Here is a 14,180-nt window from a genome sequence, read left to right on the forward strand (position 1 = left end):
AACATTCATTGGTGTGTCCTGCTACCCTACTAAACCACACTAACAATTGCTCTGTAATCACTGGCAAGGTTTGCAATGCATGCAAAGCTAAATAGAAACAGTTAGCTTTGTAATCATTTATGATATTAGTCCTCATTTTCGTTAATTCGTTGAACTCGTTATAACAGGGAAGCTTCGACTGGTACCATAGATGTTTACTAGTTTGACGAGTTTACATGAGTATTTTAGAGACACGCAGCAACTAATCACGTGACTTCACAGGTCACATGACGCTACACGGAAGTAAACTCCTCCATTGTAATCTGAACAGGGCAACGTAGTCTACTTGAACCAGGTCGTTTCGCGAAACATTCGACGTTATATTGGTCTATTTATTTCGCTAAACATTGATATAGAGAGTTATTTGACGGTCGTCATGGGTGTGTCAAAACTGGAAGAATCTTCGCTATTGCTGGACGACAAGCTTCTCTGTTTCATGGATCAGCTGGAGTTACTGGAGGAGAAACGCGCCGCCCTGAACTCTCTTATAGAGCAGGTATTCATCTACAAACAACATGTACATCTATGTGAATTTTCCTTGTAATGCATTACTACAAACAACTTCCCTTTTCGTTTGCCACAGGGATGGTTTTCAATCTCTAAGGCTCGGTATTCCATGGGAAACAAACAAGTCTCTGCTCTTCAGTATGCAAGCGAAATAGAGCCCTTAGTCTGTGTTCATGCAAGGTGAGTTTTAGCTGGAGATATGTCGATTTATATATCAAGCATTTACTGGCTGCTATTTGTAACATGTTTTCCCGGCTTACAGAACACTGGACAATGGAGAAGTAGATTTCTGTACAGAAAAGGTTAAACAGAAGTCTAGCAATGACACCGATAAAGATGCAAGTTTAGTGGAGGATATTGGACCTAAGGAAGAAGGTAAGTCTGCTTTTTTTTTAGCGGGAAAAAATGTTTTTTTACAGTTGAGTTGTTCATTGAATGTGTTTTCATAGGTGTCAGGAGAAGAATCAAACCAAACAGAGACATAACACAGAGGGATGCATGTGAAGAAGCAAGTGGTGAGAAAACTTGTGAAGTAACTCCGGTGAAAAAAACTGAACACAATCCTCAGCAAGATCCACTGAAATGGTTTGGGATCCTGGTGCCACAGTCTCTAAAACAAGCACAGTCATCTTTCAAGCAAGGTAGGAAACCACTTTCTTCTAAAACTCCATACAGTGTCTCCAAATTGAGACAAGAATAAGAGAAGCACTGAAAAAGTTGTGTACTTATAAAATGTAACAGAGAAACACATTCCAGCCAATTAGGGTAATTTGCCCCAATATATATTTACATGTATAACTCTATACTGGAAATCATTGTATGGGCTCAAAACCATATCTTAAAACCATTGTGTGTGATAAGTTTGTTGCTGCATATACAAATGCAGGTTAATACTGGATGATGCAAAGTAGAAATTAATATGAAAACGATCCAGAAATGACAGCAGCTTCTCTTGGCTCAGGCATATTTAAGATGTACTGACGAGAAGGTGAGCTGTGGACAGATGAATTAAAATTTGACATTCCCGTTTGTAAATCATGGACCATGATTCCTCTGGCTTGAAATGCGTATTACATATGTTATTTTGGGTGTTAACTATACATCAGTTGCTGATCATTCTATGAACTTCATTGCAACAGACAAAATTCAAACACTCTGAGGGAATAGTCCGCCTATATTAAATCAGGCAATGAATCCAAACTTTATGAAGAGTTTGTTTGAGGAAGCTCATTTTTTTTATCTGACCAGAAAACTTTTTGCTTCTTTGTGTGATTTAAAAGATTATATTGTCATTGATAATTTTAGGCAGCATTTTACATTAAGCCATGTTGGTCTGTATAGTTTATTATACCAGACTGGTAGTTATTCTACTTCATCATTCAATTTTAACACATATTAGTGTATAGGTCAAATCCTCTACCTCACCCTTCATCTCTGTTTTTTTTTCAACAGTGATAGAATTGTCAGCTGAGATTGCCAACCTCCAGATTGCGGTGTTGAAGACCAGACAGGAGCTTACAGACAGCATGAAAGACAAACACATACTCCAGGAGGAAGCCTTAGCAACTCATCCAAACAGTGTGGCAGAGTAAAAAAACGCTGTCACTTCAGAGATTGAGAGGATCTGAGAGCCTGCAGCTCCAAAGAAGGACAGATTGAACCTCAGTAAATCATTCTTCTGGGCTGAGTGATGGATCTTAAAGAAGGGATTAAAGTTGTTGTAGTCCCCCTGTGATGGATTTGTCATAGATTATATTTATTTTTGATTCATTTTGACTGTCATACTGATTAATATTTCACCTGTTTGAGGTGGCTGCCTTTGAAAGGGCTCTAATTAAATAAAATCTGTGTTGTAGATTTAGAAAAATACTAAGTAATAAAAAAAAATCCATATAAAATTTTCAACATAGAGTTTTATAAGTTGTGAATAAATGCTACATTGATCAATTAATGTTGCCTTGAAGATCAATGTTGCATTTATTTGGTTTATTTGTTGGTTAACTTGTTTAAGTTTTTCTTCATTGGTGTTATGTCTTTTAATTTATACAATGTGTGTATTTATTTTGGTAATTTACTTTTATATACTAAATAGGTTCCTCTTCTATATATCTATATATCTATATCTATATATCTATATCTATATATCTATATCTATATCTATATATATATATATATATATATATATATATATATATATATATATATATATATATATATATATATATATAGATATAGATATATATATATATATATATATAGATATATATAGATAGATATAGATATAGATATAGATATAGATAGATAGATAGATAGATAGATAGATAGATATATCGTTGCCCAGATCCTCTGCAGAGATTAAATATGTGGTATGATCACACTAGACTTGCGCAGTCTGGGTTATTTACAATCTGGCAACCCTGTAAAGTGCTATCCTTAGAAATTTATGACTATATATGTAAAGCATTTATAAATGTCTAAAAAAATGTTACAAATTAGTAAATATTTTACAACTATTAAACACCAAATAGTCTTTAGATTTTTTATTAACATATTTCATTTTAATGCTGGAAAATGGTTGAAAATTAATTCCAGTTAAACAATAAATTGTGTCCGAAAACAATTGACTGAGCACCAATGCCCTCAGTTCCAGCCAGTTTTAGCGAGGATAGCCGAACAATACCGGGAACTGTCGAAATGTTGGATGAAACTCTCGCTTATTGTGGGTACTTCCTGGTCCAATCACAGCACTGTCTGTGCTCCAACAAGAAGCAGCGCTCTCCCTCCTGTCACTCGGTTCAGCGGCGGATGGAAGCGCGGAAGCGACGCATGAAGCTTCACAGTGACAACATTGATGTCTCCGACATACGCAGCAGCCCGGGTACCCTAAGTTTGGCCGATTTCGGGCGCACAAAACACAAATATCAAGCTTGGAAGGGAATAGTCTTTGGGCAGCGCAGCTGGCAGCAACATCTGTGTCATGTGTGATAAAGGATTGGGAAGTAAACACGCCGGCCTGCGCTCATGATCAGAGGCGCGGTGAGATTGATGCCACAGACTCCTCTTGTCCTTGATTGTAAGTTGATTTTACATTGGAGCAACGGCACTGTGGGCTCCGATGGCGTCAGCTGCGAAGGTTTCTATCCTGGATTACTTTAATATTGTGTTCGAAGGTGAAAATGGTAAGATCGAGTCTAACTGCAAGGCTTGTGGCACCAGAATCCAGGCGAAGCGGAGCGTCACGTCTAACTTCGTAACGCATCTCAAGGTAATTATTGCTAAATGAAATTGTGTGTAGCCTATCCACCATTTACTTCTGGCAGCATCAGCTGAAACTGCTAACCCTGCAGCATCTTCATGTAGCCGTAACTGCTGTTACTGTAAACCTGCCAGCGTTGACAGTCTGTTGCTTCTTTGCACGCAAAGAAAAGTAGTAGGAGCCTGCTTTTCCATCCTCTGCTAATTCAGATGAGGTCATTTAAGATGGAGTTACGTGCATCTAACCATTATCAACCGTTTTCCTTCTCAGCCAGTAACAGTGTTGTGCTCCACACTCTCTCCCCAGAGGAAGCACCAGGCTATGTATGATGACTTTGTGAAGAGGAAGGATATGAAGAGAGAGGGTTACTCCTCTGCTTCTCTGCATACCTTCCCCTCAAATGGAGGGAATACCCGCTACACTGTCCCTGTCAGCACAGGAGGAGGTGGAGGCGGAGGTGGGGGTACAGGAGTAACTGGAACTCTTGAGGGAGGAGTAGGAGGAGGTTCAGGAGGAGGGTTAACAAAGTTCGACAGACATGACCCCCGACAGGTGTGCAATATAGGCTATTATTAACCGATAACTGCACAATCCTTTACAAGTGTCACATTATCGAATGGCATAATTGCTATAAAACAGACTAATTCAGTCTGGTTTTTTTTCCTCCATAGGTTTTGATATCTGAAGCTATAGCTAAGATGATTGTGCGGGATCTGCAGCCAGTGTCCATTGTGGAAAACCAAGGTTTCAGGGAGCTGCTTCAGCTCCTAGAGCCACGTTACACACCTGAGGCCCAGCATTATATCCAAACCCAGCTCCTCCCAGCTTACGCCTACCAGGCTCAGCTAGCAACCCGTCAGGCCCTGGCCTCGGCACATGCCCTCAGTCTCAGCCTGGATATCTGGAAGGGCTTCACCACAGCCTCCTCATGGTAAGGATGTACAATCAGCCACTAATGGTTTTGAATTTGTTTGATTCTCAATAAAACGTTCACCCCTCTCTGTCTTGCTCTGTCTGCAGGTACCTCGGCGTCACCTGTCATTTTCTCACATCTGATTGGCAGATGCGTTCTGCTCTCCTGGCCTGTCTTCCTCTGATGGGGGGTAGCTCTGAGAACCGTGTCCTTTCAGAATTTGACGAGGTGTGTCACTCTCACGGGGTGTCAGGGAGAGCTTTTCGCGTGGTGGCAGACCCTTTTTCAACAACGGCGGCGGTCAAACCGTGTTGTCTGCCTGGCTTCCTGGTCTCACCTGGCCTCACCAACGAGCTGCAGGAAGATAACGAAGACAGGATGGACAATAGTATTAGTGTGGATGAAGGGATGAGGAATGGTCACGGTGATTGTGGAGGGGGAAGAGAGTGGGAGGACTTGTGGGAGAAGGGTCTGGGTGGGTGTCGGGTTGAGTGTTTCTCGCGCTGTCTTGAACAGTGCGTCAGGGAAGGGTTAAGCTCCTGTCCACAACTCTCATCCACGCTAGCAAAGGCTGCCTGTTTCTATACCTACATTACCTCTGCTGTCCCACCTGAAAAACTTAGCCAAGTGTTTGATGGTCCTGGGTTGACCATGGGCGGATCAGCGAGTACCCCTCTTTCAGCAAAAGACTGGGCCGATCAGCTTAAGGTATGTAATATCACAGTCATACATAATGCTCATATGGGCTAGATACTGACATGTAGTTTGCAAATCATTGTGTTTCAACAGGATTCTGTGACAAAGTGTTTTAGTTGTTATAAAAGACAGCACTGTAAAGTTTCCTGTTCATTTTTTTCTGTGTTGCATCACTTTGTCCATCACCAGCTGATTAGAGGTTTAACAGGAAGTGTTGTCAAACCCATCAGTAAACAGTTAAGTCGCCAAACATCAGCTTGCAACTACATCAAAGTATTTAATATGCCAACTGTTGGTTTTGTTGTGCAGTTATTGTAATTATTGCCTTTAAATGATATATTCAGTAAGAGACTGAGAAATAATGTGTTTACATCACAGAAAGTGTTTCACTGGTTTGAAATGGTCTGTTTTTTTGACTGAATCTTGGATCTAGGTGCTCCGGCGGCTGCTGGACTCTGTGGAGTTCCTGGAGGAGGTTAGCGGTCCAGGAGAGCTAGCGCTGGGTGGATCAGAGAGAGCCCTGTTAAGGGAGCTCATAGACACTTTGGAGCCGTTCACCGAGGCCTGGGACATGGTGCATGGTGACAGACAGTCAGACATGCATGCAGACCGACACGTGTCTATCAGCCTCGCTTTGCCGTGTGTTCTGGGTCTTCGGAAGCATCTCTCTGAGACCTCGACCCCACTCTGCCCCTCCCTCCTGGCCGGCCTGAGCCAAGCTGTAGAGAGTCAACTGGCCCCTATTCTCGATGACCCCCTCTACATCAGTGCAACCACCCTGGACCCTCAGTTCAAGCTCACATGGAGCAGCACCCCTGACTGGCACAGACAAATTCTCATTGAGGAATTATCCAAACATTCAACAGCCTCCAGCCAGGTAGACCCAAACACAGACCTAAATCCTCAATCCCAGACCCCTCCTGATCCAGCTCCGTCGCCTGTCTCCCACCTCTCTCGACCCTGCAAGCTGTTCTCTTTCATTAAGCAGAGACCCTCCACACAGGCCAAGAGCTTAGAGCAGGAGCTGGCTGTCTACCTGCGTGAGGAGCCTACGGACGAGGAGGCTCTTCATTACTGGCGACGTAAAGCCATCGACTTTCCTCTGCTCGCACAGGTGGCCAAGAGAGCATTTACCGTGCCTGCTTGTGGGACTGTGGTGGAGAGCATTTTTACCACTGCTGAGCAGCTTTTACGGCCAGAGAGGGGGCGCGTTTTACCAAAGAACCTGGAGACACTTATCTACCTCAAAGCCAACTATCGATTATTATGGACTCACAGTTAAGCATCGATTTCCAGTACCTTAAAAGCAACTGAGACTTTCTTCATGCAGTGATGTTATTGACTGAATGCTAACCTCTAAGCTAGCAACATAACTTAAACCCTCATGCTTTTCACATGAAATTGTGTCTGTTATGAAAATGAAGGGGTTTGCAGACTGCAGTAGGTGTGGATTGCCGTCTCTATACTATGTAGCATGCAGACACCAAATGCTGTGGACCAGAGGGAGTAGACGGGGATCAATACTGAGGCATTTACTTTGACATTATTTGGCCCGATCAGGGTCTCATGACAGCTACAAGACCACAAAGCACTTTTTCAACGCCCTCACCCTTCAAGACAGCTTTTGTGCACAACAGCCAAGACTGACATATCTAGCTTTTGCATCGTGTAGCGAATGATCTTCTTCCACAGAGCAGTTCTTGAGTTGATGTTTTTGTTTCGAAGGAAGGCATCAGCTGCTCAGTAATATCTGTGCATCACCTCTTATACTTTTTTATGCTTCATCACTGGTGAATCAAAATAAATGAGTTTCACTTCCAAAAGCAGGAATGTGTGCAGTTTGCAGATGTTGGTGCACTCATGCGGTGAAGAGACATGGTCTGTTCTGCTTTATGTGTCTTTACCTCGAGAGTTTTGTTTTCCTATGCCAGTTTTTTTTATATTTCCCCATCATGTGCTCTGATAAAGTGAAGGTCAGACCCAGTATCATGTCCCCTATCACCTCTTTTTAACTTCCAAACTTGAAATGGGCTTGACCCTGCTTCTTCAACAGGGGAACAAGCACCGGATGTGTGTGTGTTGGGCACGAGAATTTTCTCTGCTCTGTTTGAGCCAAGTGGAGTATTTTGAAACCACTTTGCAATGCTTTGGTGGAGAAACTGTGAATGTAGCCGTGTGTGTTTGCCTTCACTCAAGGACTCTGTTTCTCTGTGCAGGGCCAGTGGGGAGCGAGTGTAATTCTTTGTTATTCCATTATGGTTTAATTTGAGTCAGCAGGAAGGCAGGAGCCTCATCTTCGCAATCTTTTTCTTTCTCCAACACACCAGAAAACTACATTTAGCTTCTGTACTCAAACTGAGGCACAAACTGCCTCAAAGCACTAATCAATATTTAGGAACAGCAAGACAAAAGCTTCAATCAATTGTAAGACGGCTGTTTATCAGGCTTTTTTATTTTAGATCCAGTCATCGAGAGTGATGTAGTGATTACATCTCTTCATCAACTTCAAAACAGCTTCATATCAGTGTGGCTATTTTGTTGTTGAAAATCACTTCAGAGGAAGTGTTCGAGTGTGCGTGGGATACAATGAGATTCCCTCCACAGATCATAATTATCAGATATTGCTGTGATCTTAATGATTATCACCCTAGGGTGTCTCTGTGGACTTTGATGTTTTGCCTGATATCTGAGTGGTTGTGTCAGTGTGTTCATCTTTGAAAAAACGTGTTTTTTTTTAGCCTGTCCCCACGGGTTGTGTTGTTGTTTGCCAGTATATGTAGAGCAGCTTGAAGCCTCCCTCCCTCCCTCCCTCCCTCCCTCCCCCTCCGGCTGTGACAGCTCATCCATATGAGTTAGATGAGCAGGCTGGGCTGCAGTCCTGTTGGTAATTGCCTCTGAAATGAATTACTTGGCAGAGAGCGAGACCGAGGGAGGGGAGGAAATTGTAATTGAACTGCCCCCTCTCTCTTTCCCTGTCTCTCCCTTATGCCTCAAGTTATTACATCTGCAGTGCAGAAAGCCATTTTCGCTCTGCACATAGACACACTACACTAAAAAGAAAAAAATTACACTCACAAAACCAATTTTTCCCTCCCCAATGCCACAGCCTCTGCAGAGACCCATTTTATGCAGGGTGATTTCATAGATTGGTGGTTCACGGGGACATGCACACTGGACTCCACTTCTCCTATTCATAACAGAGACAAATACTTCAAATGCCCTCTTACACATTGCATTTCCTCATGTTTGCTTTTGTTTGTACCGCCCTCCTCCCAGTCTGCCCTATTTAAGGTGCCCTTTAGCTGGCCTTAGTGTTCTGCTCAGGCCTAATGGGGTGCAGACTCTGCAGCTGGCACAAACAAAAGTTGTTTTGAGTAGAAAGAGAGCCCTGGTTACCCCGTACACACAGACACACAGCCAGGCTCCGTTATTAATAACTTGCCTGTTGCTGGCCTGTTGACAGTGAAAGCCTGATGGATTAAAGGGATACCTCTCTGTGTTTGAGGTTGAAGATAAATACACAGAATATGCTTGTTTCCTTTCTTTATTTAGTGACCATGCTGAGTGTGTAAGAGACAGAAGTCCAGTTTTGGCCCACCTTCGTCGCTCTTGTGTGTCCTTTGGCCTTTCACAGCCAGGGCATGGACAGAAGGGGGGAGTGAGTCAAATGAGCCCCAGCCAGACATGCTCATGTTGTGACTCCAGCCACAGCACACAATGGAGATCTATTTCTGTAAAGCACCGGGGTTATCTACCCACTTACAGGGAGCTCTCTCTCCCTCCATCTCTTTATCTATCCACTTGCACAAATCATGGCCGACAGAAACAGCCGGTTGAGCGTTAAGAAGAAAGAGAAGAAGGTGGAAAACAAGACAAACGAGGAGAAGGACAAAGACAAAGAAAAAGAAAAGGGGAAGGAGAAACTTGTGAAGAAGCCTGACAAAGTTTTGAAGAAGCAGGGGACAGCCTCTAAGACTGATGAAGAGAGGAAGAATGAGGAAAGCGAAGGGGCAACAGGAGCAGCAGAGAAGAACGGTGAAGAGAACGGAGAGTTTCAGCCCATTGAGCTGCCACCATTTGAGATTGTCACAGGGTGGGTGAAAAACAGCATGAGAGCTGCCTGAGTGTCACTCATACTAACTTGTTTTTCTTTTTGTTGTTGAATCAGTTTTTATGTCTTTCTCTGAGTCAGACTGCTCCCTTATTTCAGTTAGAAAGGATACAAATGACTTGCACCTGCCATCCTCACTAACCCCGCAGTAAGACTAGGGATGAGTCACAGAGACCCAGACATAGATGCCGGCTCCTGTTATATCCCTCCACCTAGCATCTGTTCCCAGCCTTTGTGTTCTGAGAATTAGCTGTTTGCTATCAAAGCAGAGAGAAACACACTTCACCATCCATCTGGCTATTCATGTCTGATAAGAAAGGATTAATACAAAGACAGAGGGGCTGTTTTTTCACAGCTGAATCATAAGAGGCCTGGCACATGCGCTGATTTTAAAAGGATGTGAAAGCCTTTATGTTTAAAAACCATCAGTTTCATCAGTTTCAGCCTTGTCAATACCCTGTCCACTGTGTCACCATATCATTACTCTTTACTGTGTCTTGGCTGGTTGACAAATTCATCATTAAATGAGTGACTCATCCTCTGTTTAAAAAGGAAGTGAGTGCCTTTTCACCTAAATTAGCATTTCCAGTTACGCTGTCATGCACTAAGATTAAAGAAGACAGATGACTCTGAAAGCACTCTTGATGAATGTGTCTCACTGTTTTTGCTCCTCTAACCTTCATGCTATGAAAAAGCCTAAACAATAACAACAGTTGGTGCCGTTACACAGAGTGTTTTGCTTTGGCTGGATTCCACGGTAAAAGTACTGACACTACTGCTTTAGATTAATGGAGACTTTCACTTTGATTCTCCACCAGGGAACAGATGAGCCCTTTCTACTTCAAGTTTCAGTTCAGGAACGTGGAGTACTCGTCAGGGAGGAACAAGACCCTGCTGTGCTTCAGAGTGGATACACCAGGAGGCGACAGTGAACCTCTGAAAGGTTATATGGAGGATGAACATGCCACAGCTCATGCTGAAGAGGCCTTCTTTCAACAAGTAATTAACTCACAGCCTGCTTTTTCTGTACTGTACTATCAGGTTACACATATTTGGAGATCAGAAGAGAATTCAAAATGAAATATTTTCCCTTTGATTCCCTTTTATGGTGCCTGAAGCAGTCCGACTGTCCACAGATAGATAGATAGATAGATAGATAGATAGATAGATAGATAGATAGATAGATAGATAGATAGATAGATAGATAGATAGATAGATAGATAGATAGATAGATAGATAGATAGATAGATAGATAGAAAGAAAGATAGATAGATAGATAGATAGATAGAAAGATAGATAGATAGATAGATAGATAGATAGATAGATAGATAGATAGATAGATAGATAGATAGTAAGATAGATAGATGGATGGATACATACATACATATATAAGCATATATACACACTTACATCCATATATATATACATACACACACACACACACACACACACACACACACACACACACACACACACACATATATATACACACATTTATACATAAATGATAACAATCATACTACAAAGTAGTATGCCACTGTAATTGCAATGAACGTTTGGTAGGATGTCAAGAGGATTTGGAGACTAATGCGCACCACAGAAGCTCAATTAAAATGAAAAAAAAAAAAAAAACATTGTAACAACAGATACAGGAAAAGGCAAAGCAATAAAACTAAGAGACATCTAAGTAAGTGAAGAATAAAGAATAAAACTAAGAGAAATCTAGGTAAGACACTAAAAATATATCTAAAGCAAGTAAAAGTATGTTAAAATAATAAGATTAACCCTAAAATCATTAAATGCAAAAAGATAAGAACTATATCCAAATATATAAGCAAATAATAAAAATGGAATAAAGTATCAGACAATAAAATACTAGACAAAACATGTAATAAGAATTGTTACAAAGAAATGAATAATTATTATAGTCGTTAAAAATAATAAAATTCTACATAAGAGCAACTCAGACCCTCTGGGAGTTTGTTCCACAGTTTTGGAGCATAACAGCCAAAAGCAGCATCTCCAAAGGTTCTTGTTCTGCTCTGAAATTTACAATCACTGCGATAACTAACAGGCAGCCAGTGTAGAGACCTTAAAATGGGCGTAATATGAGCCCTCCCCCTGGTCCTTGTCAGCACTCCAGCAGCGGAGTTTTGAATTAATTGTAGTTGATCTATTGTGTTTTTGGGAAGACCAGAGAAGAGAGCATTACAGTAGCCAGGCCTGCTGGTTGTAAAACAAGCATTAGTCTCTGTTTGGCTCAGAGAGAGAAAAAGTCGAACTTTTAAGATATTTCGCAGATGGTAAAATGCTGTTTTAGTGACCATACGAACATGTGTTTTAAAGTTAAAATCAGCATCAAAGACCACCCCAAGATTTTGTGCTTCTTGGCTGAGGCAGAGTCCAATTTTGTGGAGTGTTGGGGTCAGTGTCTCTCTCAGAGCCTTAGAACCAATTATCAAAACCTCTGTTTTGTCCTGGTTGAGGTGCAAGAAATTCTGTGACATCCAGGCTGTTAAATCTAAAAAACAACTAAAAAGTGAGTCTAACTGGCTGGTGTCATGAGGAGACATGGACACATAGAGCTAAGTGTCATCTGCATAACTGTGAAAAGAGATGCCGTGTCTCCTGAGGACACCACTCAGGGGTAACATGTACGAATTAAAGAGTAATGGTTCTAAAATTGAACCTTGTGGCACCCCACTGGTAACCTCGTAGTGTGTTCGTTTGAAGTTTGAACAATTTTTTGAACAATTTTTTGAACAATTTTAAGCGATTCTTGCCCTTGTCTCTAAATTGGACCTTTATGAATCAAATACTTTGTACTGTACAATTTTGACTTTCAGATTAATTGTTCAAGTAAATACTGCAGAATTACACCAATATGGTCAGAAAACAATGACTCTAAGTAGGAGGGAGCTCTAGTACTTCATTCAGGCTTCATGTGATTTGCACTCCAAAAAAGAGATTTTTTTTAGGTTTTGTGATTCTGTTGCCAACTGACTGCGTCTGCATGCTTAGCTCATGGCTTGACCAACCTTGAAGCATGTCAGAGATATTTTAACTCTGTTTTGTTCAGAGTGCATATTTTATTTGATTCTTTAACTGAGGCGTCTGAGAGTTTCCTCAAGTGTAGCTGTTATTCAAAAGTACAGTTGTATCACTGTTTTCCATTAACCAAAAGCAAGAGGATGATAAAAGATGAATAAAAGATAAACTTAGGCTCAAAAAGCATATGATTATAAAAATGAAGTATTAGTTTGACAGCTGAATTACACACAGCTTAAAACTTGCCTTGGAGTTTGTGTTATCATAAATGTTTCTATTAGTTTGTGTTAGGGGTGGGCGATACTGGGAATTTTGGTATCAATCCAATACCAAGTAAACACGAGGCTAGTATCGCCGATACTGAGACCGATACCGATACTTTTTACGTGAAATGTAATGATCATTGAATACTTTTGTGATTTTGCCTTGAGTTAGTTGATTTTGATTATGATTATGGTTAAACACAGTACAAAGATTTTAGGCAATAAAAATGCTTTGTTATTTACTAACCCCAACAATAGGACAAAATTTTAACTGTATTAAAGTAATAGAACAATCATTATACTACCACAACTGTTTTAGGAAAAAAAATCACAAGAGCAAAATAACAAAAAGGTCCCTCCCATTTGCACAGAGACGCGACAGATGGAGGAAATTAAAGTAAATTGCTAGACGACATAAGAGGAACTGCAGTATCTTTCTCATCACACTAGTATCGATCCGCTGCCAATACTCATCTTGGTATCGATACTTTAGATATTTAGATCGATACGCCCACCCCTAGTTTGTGTACTTCTCATTCATCCCATTTTTTCACTACTTTGCTCTATTTTTAAGATGTTGTTAAAATTGAATTGTCCCACTAGGAAGTTGATAAGGTTTGTCCATCTCTATCTCTATCTGAACAATGCAGTTTATTCTCCCTGCTTGCTTTAACCAGAATCCTTTCTTTTCCAGATACTCCCTAATGCTTCCCAGGAGTATGAAGTCACATGGTACGTGTCATCCAGTCCCTGTGCACCCTGTGCAGCCAAGCTGGCCAACATCCTTAAGCAGCGCAAAAAGCTTCGTCTCTGCATATTCTGCTCCCGCCTGTTTGACTGGGAGGAGCCAGAGATAGTAGAAGGGCTCCGGGCTCTGGTGAGTGCTGGCTGTAAACTGAGGATGATGAAGCCAGCTGATTTCCTGCTTGTTTGGGAAACGTACGTGGAGAAGGAGGGCGAGAGCTTTGCACCATGGGAGGACTGTCAGGAAAATTACAACTACTATGTAGAGAAACTGTCTGATATCCTCAAGTAGAGATGTATCAGTGAGTATTGTGTACGCTGTGAACCCACATGAGTTACCAGAACTTTCCAGATTCACTGTTTTTATAGATCATGACTGACATTATCTTCTCTTTGTCTCTCCCTTTGTGTCTTGTCACAGGTGTGCTGGTGGTTGAACATGCTTTGTGCAATGAAGTCTGGTGGTGCACATCAATATCAGTTTGAATGAACACTTGTTTTATTTTTTTTTATTTTTTTATCTTTATAATTCCATTAAGAGACACTCAGTGTAGCTGTACTACAGATTCATATTCAAGCAGTCACGCTTTGGTGAGGACTAAC

General features: G+C 41.3%; 3 protein-coding genes across 3 annotated transcripts; all 3 read left to right on the plus strand.

The window, feature by feature from the left end:
• Window positions 1-253: 253 nt before the first annotated feature.
• Window positions 254-2,455, plus strand: vma22 (vacuolar ATPase assembly factor VMA22). Its single transcript, XM_074681873.1, has 5 exons — window positions 254-535; window positions 623-726; window positions 809-921; window positions 996-1,187; window positions 1,999-2,455. Exons 1-5 carry the CDS (start codon window positions 416-418, stop codon window positions 2,136-2,138), a joined length of 669 nt encoding a protein of 222 aa, XP_074537974.1. The 5' UTR covers window positions 254-415; the 3' UTR covers window positions 2,139-2,455.
• Window positions 2,456-3,296: 841 nt separating this feature from the next.
• Window positions 3,297-8,248, plus strand: LOC141799433 (zinc finger BED domain-containing protein 4). The gene is made up of 5 exons (XM_074681677.1): window positions 3,297-3,811; window positions 4,109-4,354; window positions 4,474-4,733; window positions 4,823-5,423; window positions 5,845-8,248. Exons 1-5 carry the CDS (start codon window positions 3,662-3,664, stop codon window positions 6,691-6,693), a joined length of 2,106 nt encoding a protein of 701 aa, XP_074537778.1. The 5' UTR covers window positions 3,297-3,661; the 3' UTR covers window positions 6,694-8,248.
• An 86-nt stretch (window positions 8,249-8,334) lies between these two features.
• Window positions 8,335-14,136, plus strand: apobec2b (apolipoprotein B mRNA editing enzyme, catalytic polypeptide-like 2b). Its single transcript, XM_074682263.1, has 4 exons — window positions 8,335-9,504; window positions 10,341-10,521; window positions 13,528-13,879; window positions 13,999-14,136. Exons 1-3 carry the CDS (start codon window positions 9,224-9,226, stop codon window positions 13,867-13,869), a joined length of 804 nt encoding a protein of 267 aa, XP_074538364.1. The 5' UTR covers window positions 8,335-9,223; the 3' UTR covers window positions 13,870-13,879; window positions 13,999-14,136.
• The last annotated feature ends 44 nt before the right edge of the window (window positions 14,137-14,180 follow it).

Source organism: Halichoeres trimaculatus, unplaced genomic scaffold, assembly GCF_033239565.1.
Source record: "Halichoeres trimaculatus isolate MK-OKI-2021-1 unplaced genomic scaffold, fHalTri1.1 fHalTri1_scaffold_11, whole genome shotgun sequence".
NCBI lineage: Eukaryota > Metazoa > Chordata > Actinopteri > Labriformes > Labridae > Halichoeres > Halichoeres trimaculatus.

Excerpts from the sequence above, each read along its gene's own strand:
- vma22 (XM_074681873.1), top strand. The coding sequence starts at position 416 with ATGGGTGTGTCAAAACTGGAAGAATCTTCGCTATTGCTGGACGACAAG. Across the intron at positions 727-808 it reads TTAGTCTGTGTTCATGCAAG|AACACTGGACAATGGAGAAG; the intron begins GTGAGTTTTAGC and ends CCCGGCTTACAG. Across the intron at positions 1,188-1,998 it reads ACAGTCATCTTTCAAGCAAG|TGATAGAATTGTCAGCTGAG; the intron begins GTAGGAAACCAC and ends TTTTTTCAACAG.
- LOC141799433 (XM_074681677.1), top strand. The coding sequence starts at position 3,662 with ATGGCGTCAGCTGCGAAGGTTTCTATCCTGGATTACTTTAATATTGTG. Across the intron at positions 3,812-4,108 it reads ACTTCGTAACGCATCTCAAG|AGGAAGCACCAGGCTATGTA; the intron begins GTAATTATTGCT and ends CTCTCTCCCCAG. Across the intron at positions 5,424-5,844 it reads ACTGGGCCGATCAGCTTAAG|GTGCTCCGGCGGCTGCTGGA; the intron begins GTATGTAATATC and ends TCTTGGATCTAG.
- apobec2b (XM_074682263.1), top strand. The coding sequence starts at position 9,224 with ATGGCCGACAGAAACAGCCGGTTGAGCGTTAAGAAGAAAGAGAAGAAG. Across the intron at positions 9,505-10,340 it reads CCATTTGAGATTGTCACAGG|GGAACAGATGAGCCCTTTCT; the intron begins GTGGGTGAAAAA and ends ATTCTCCACCAG. Across the intron at positions 10,522-13,527 it reads AAGAGGCCTTCTTTCAACAA|ATACTCCCTAATGCTTCCCA; the intron begins GTAATTAACTCA and ends TTTCTTTTCCAG.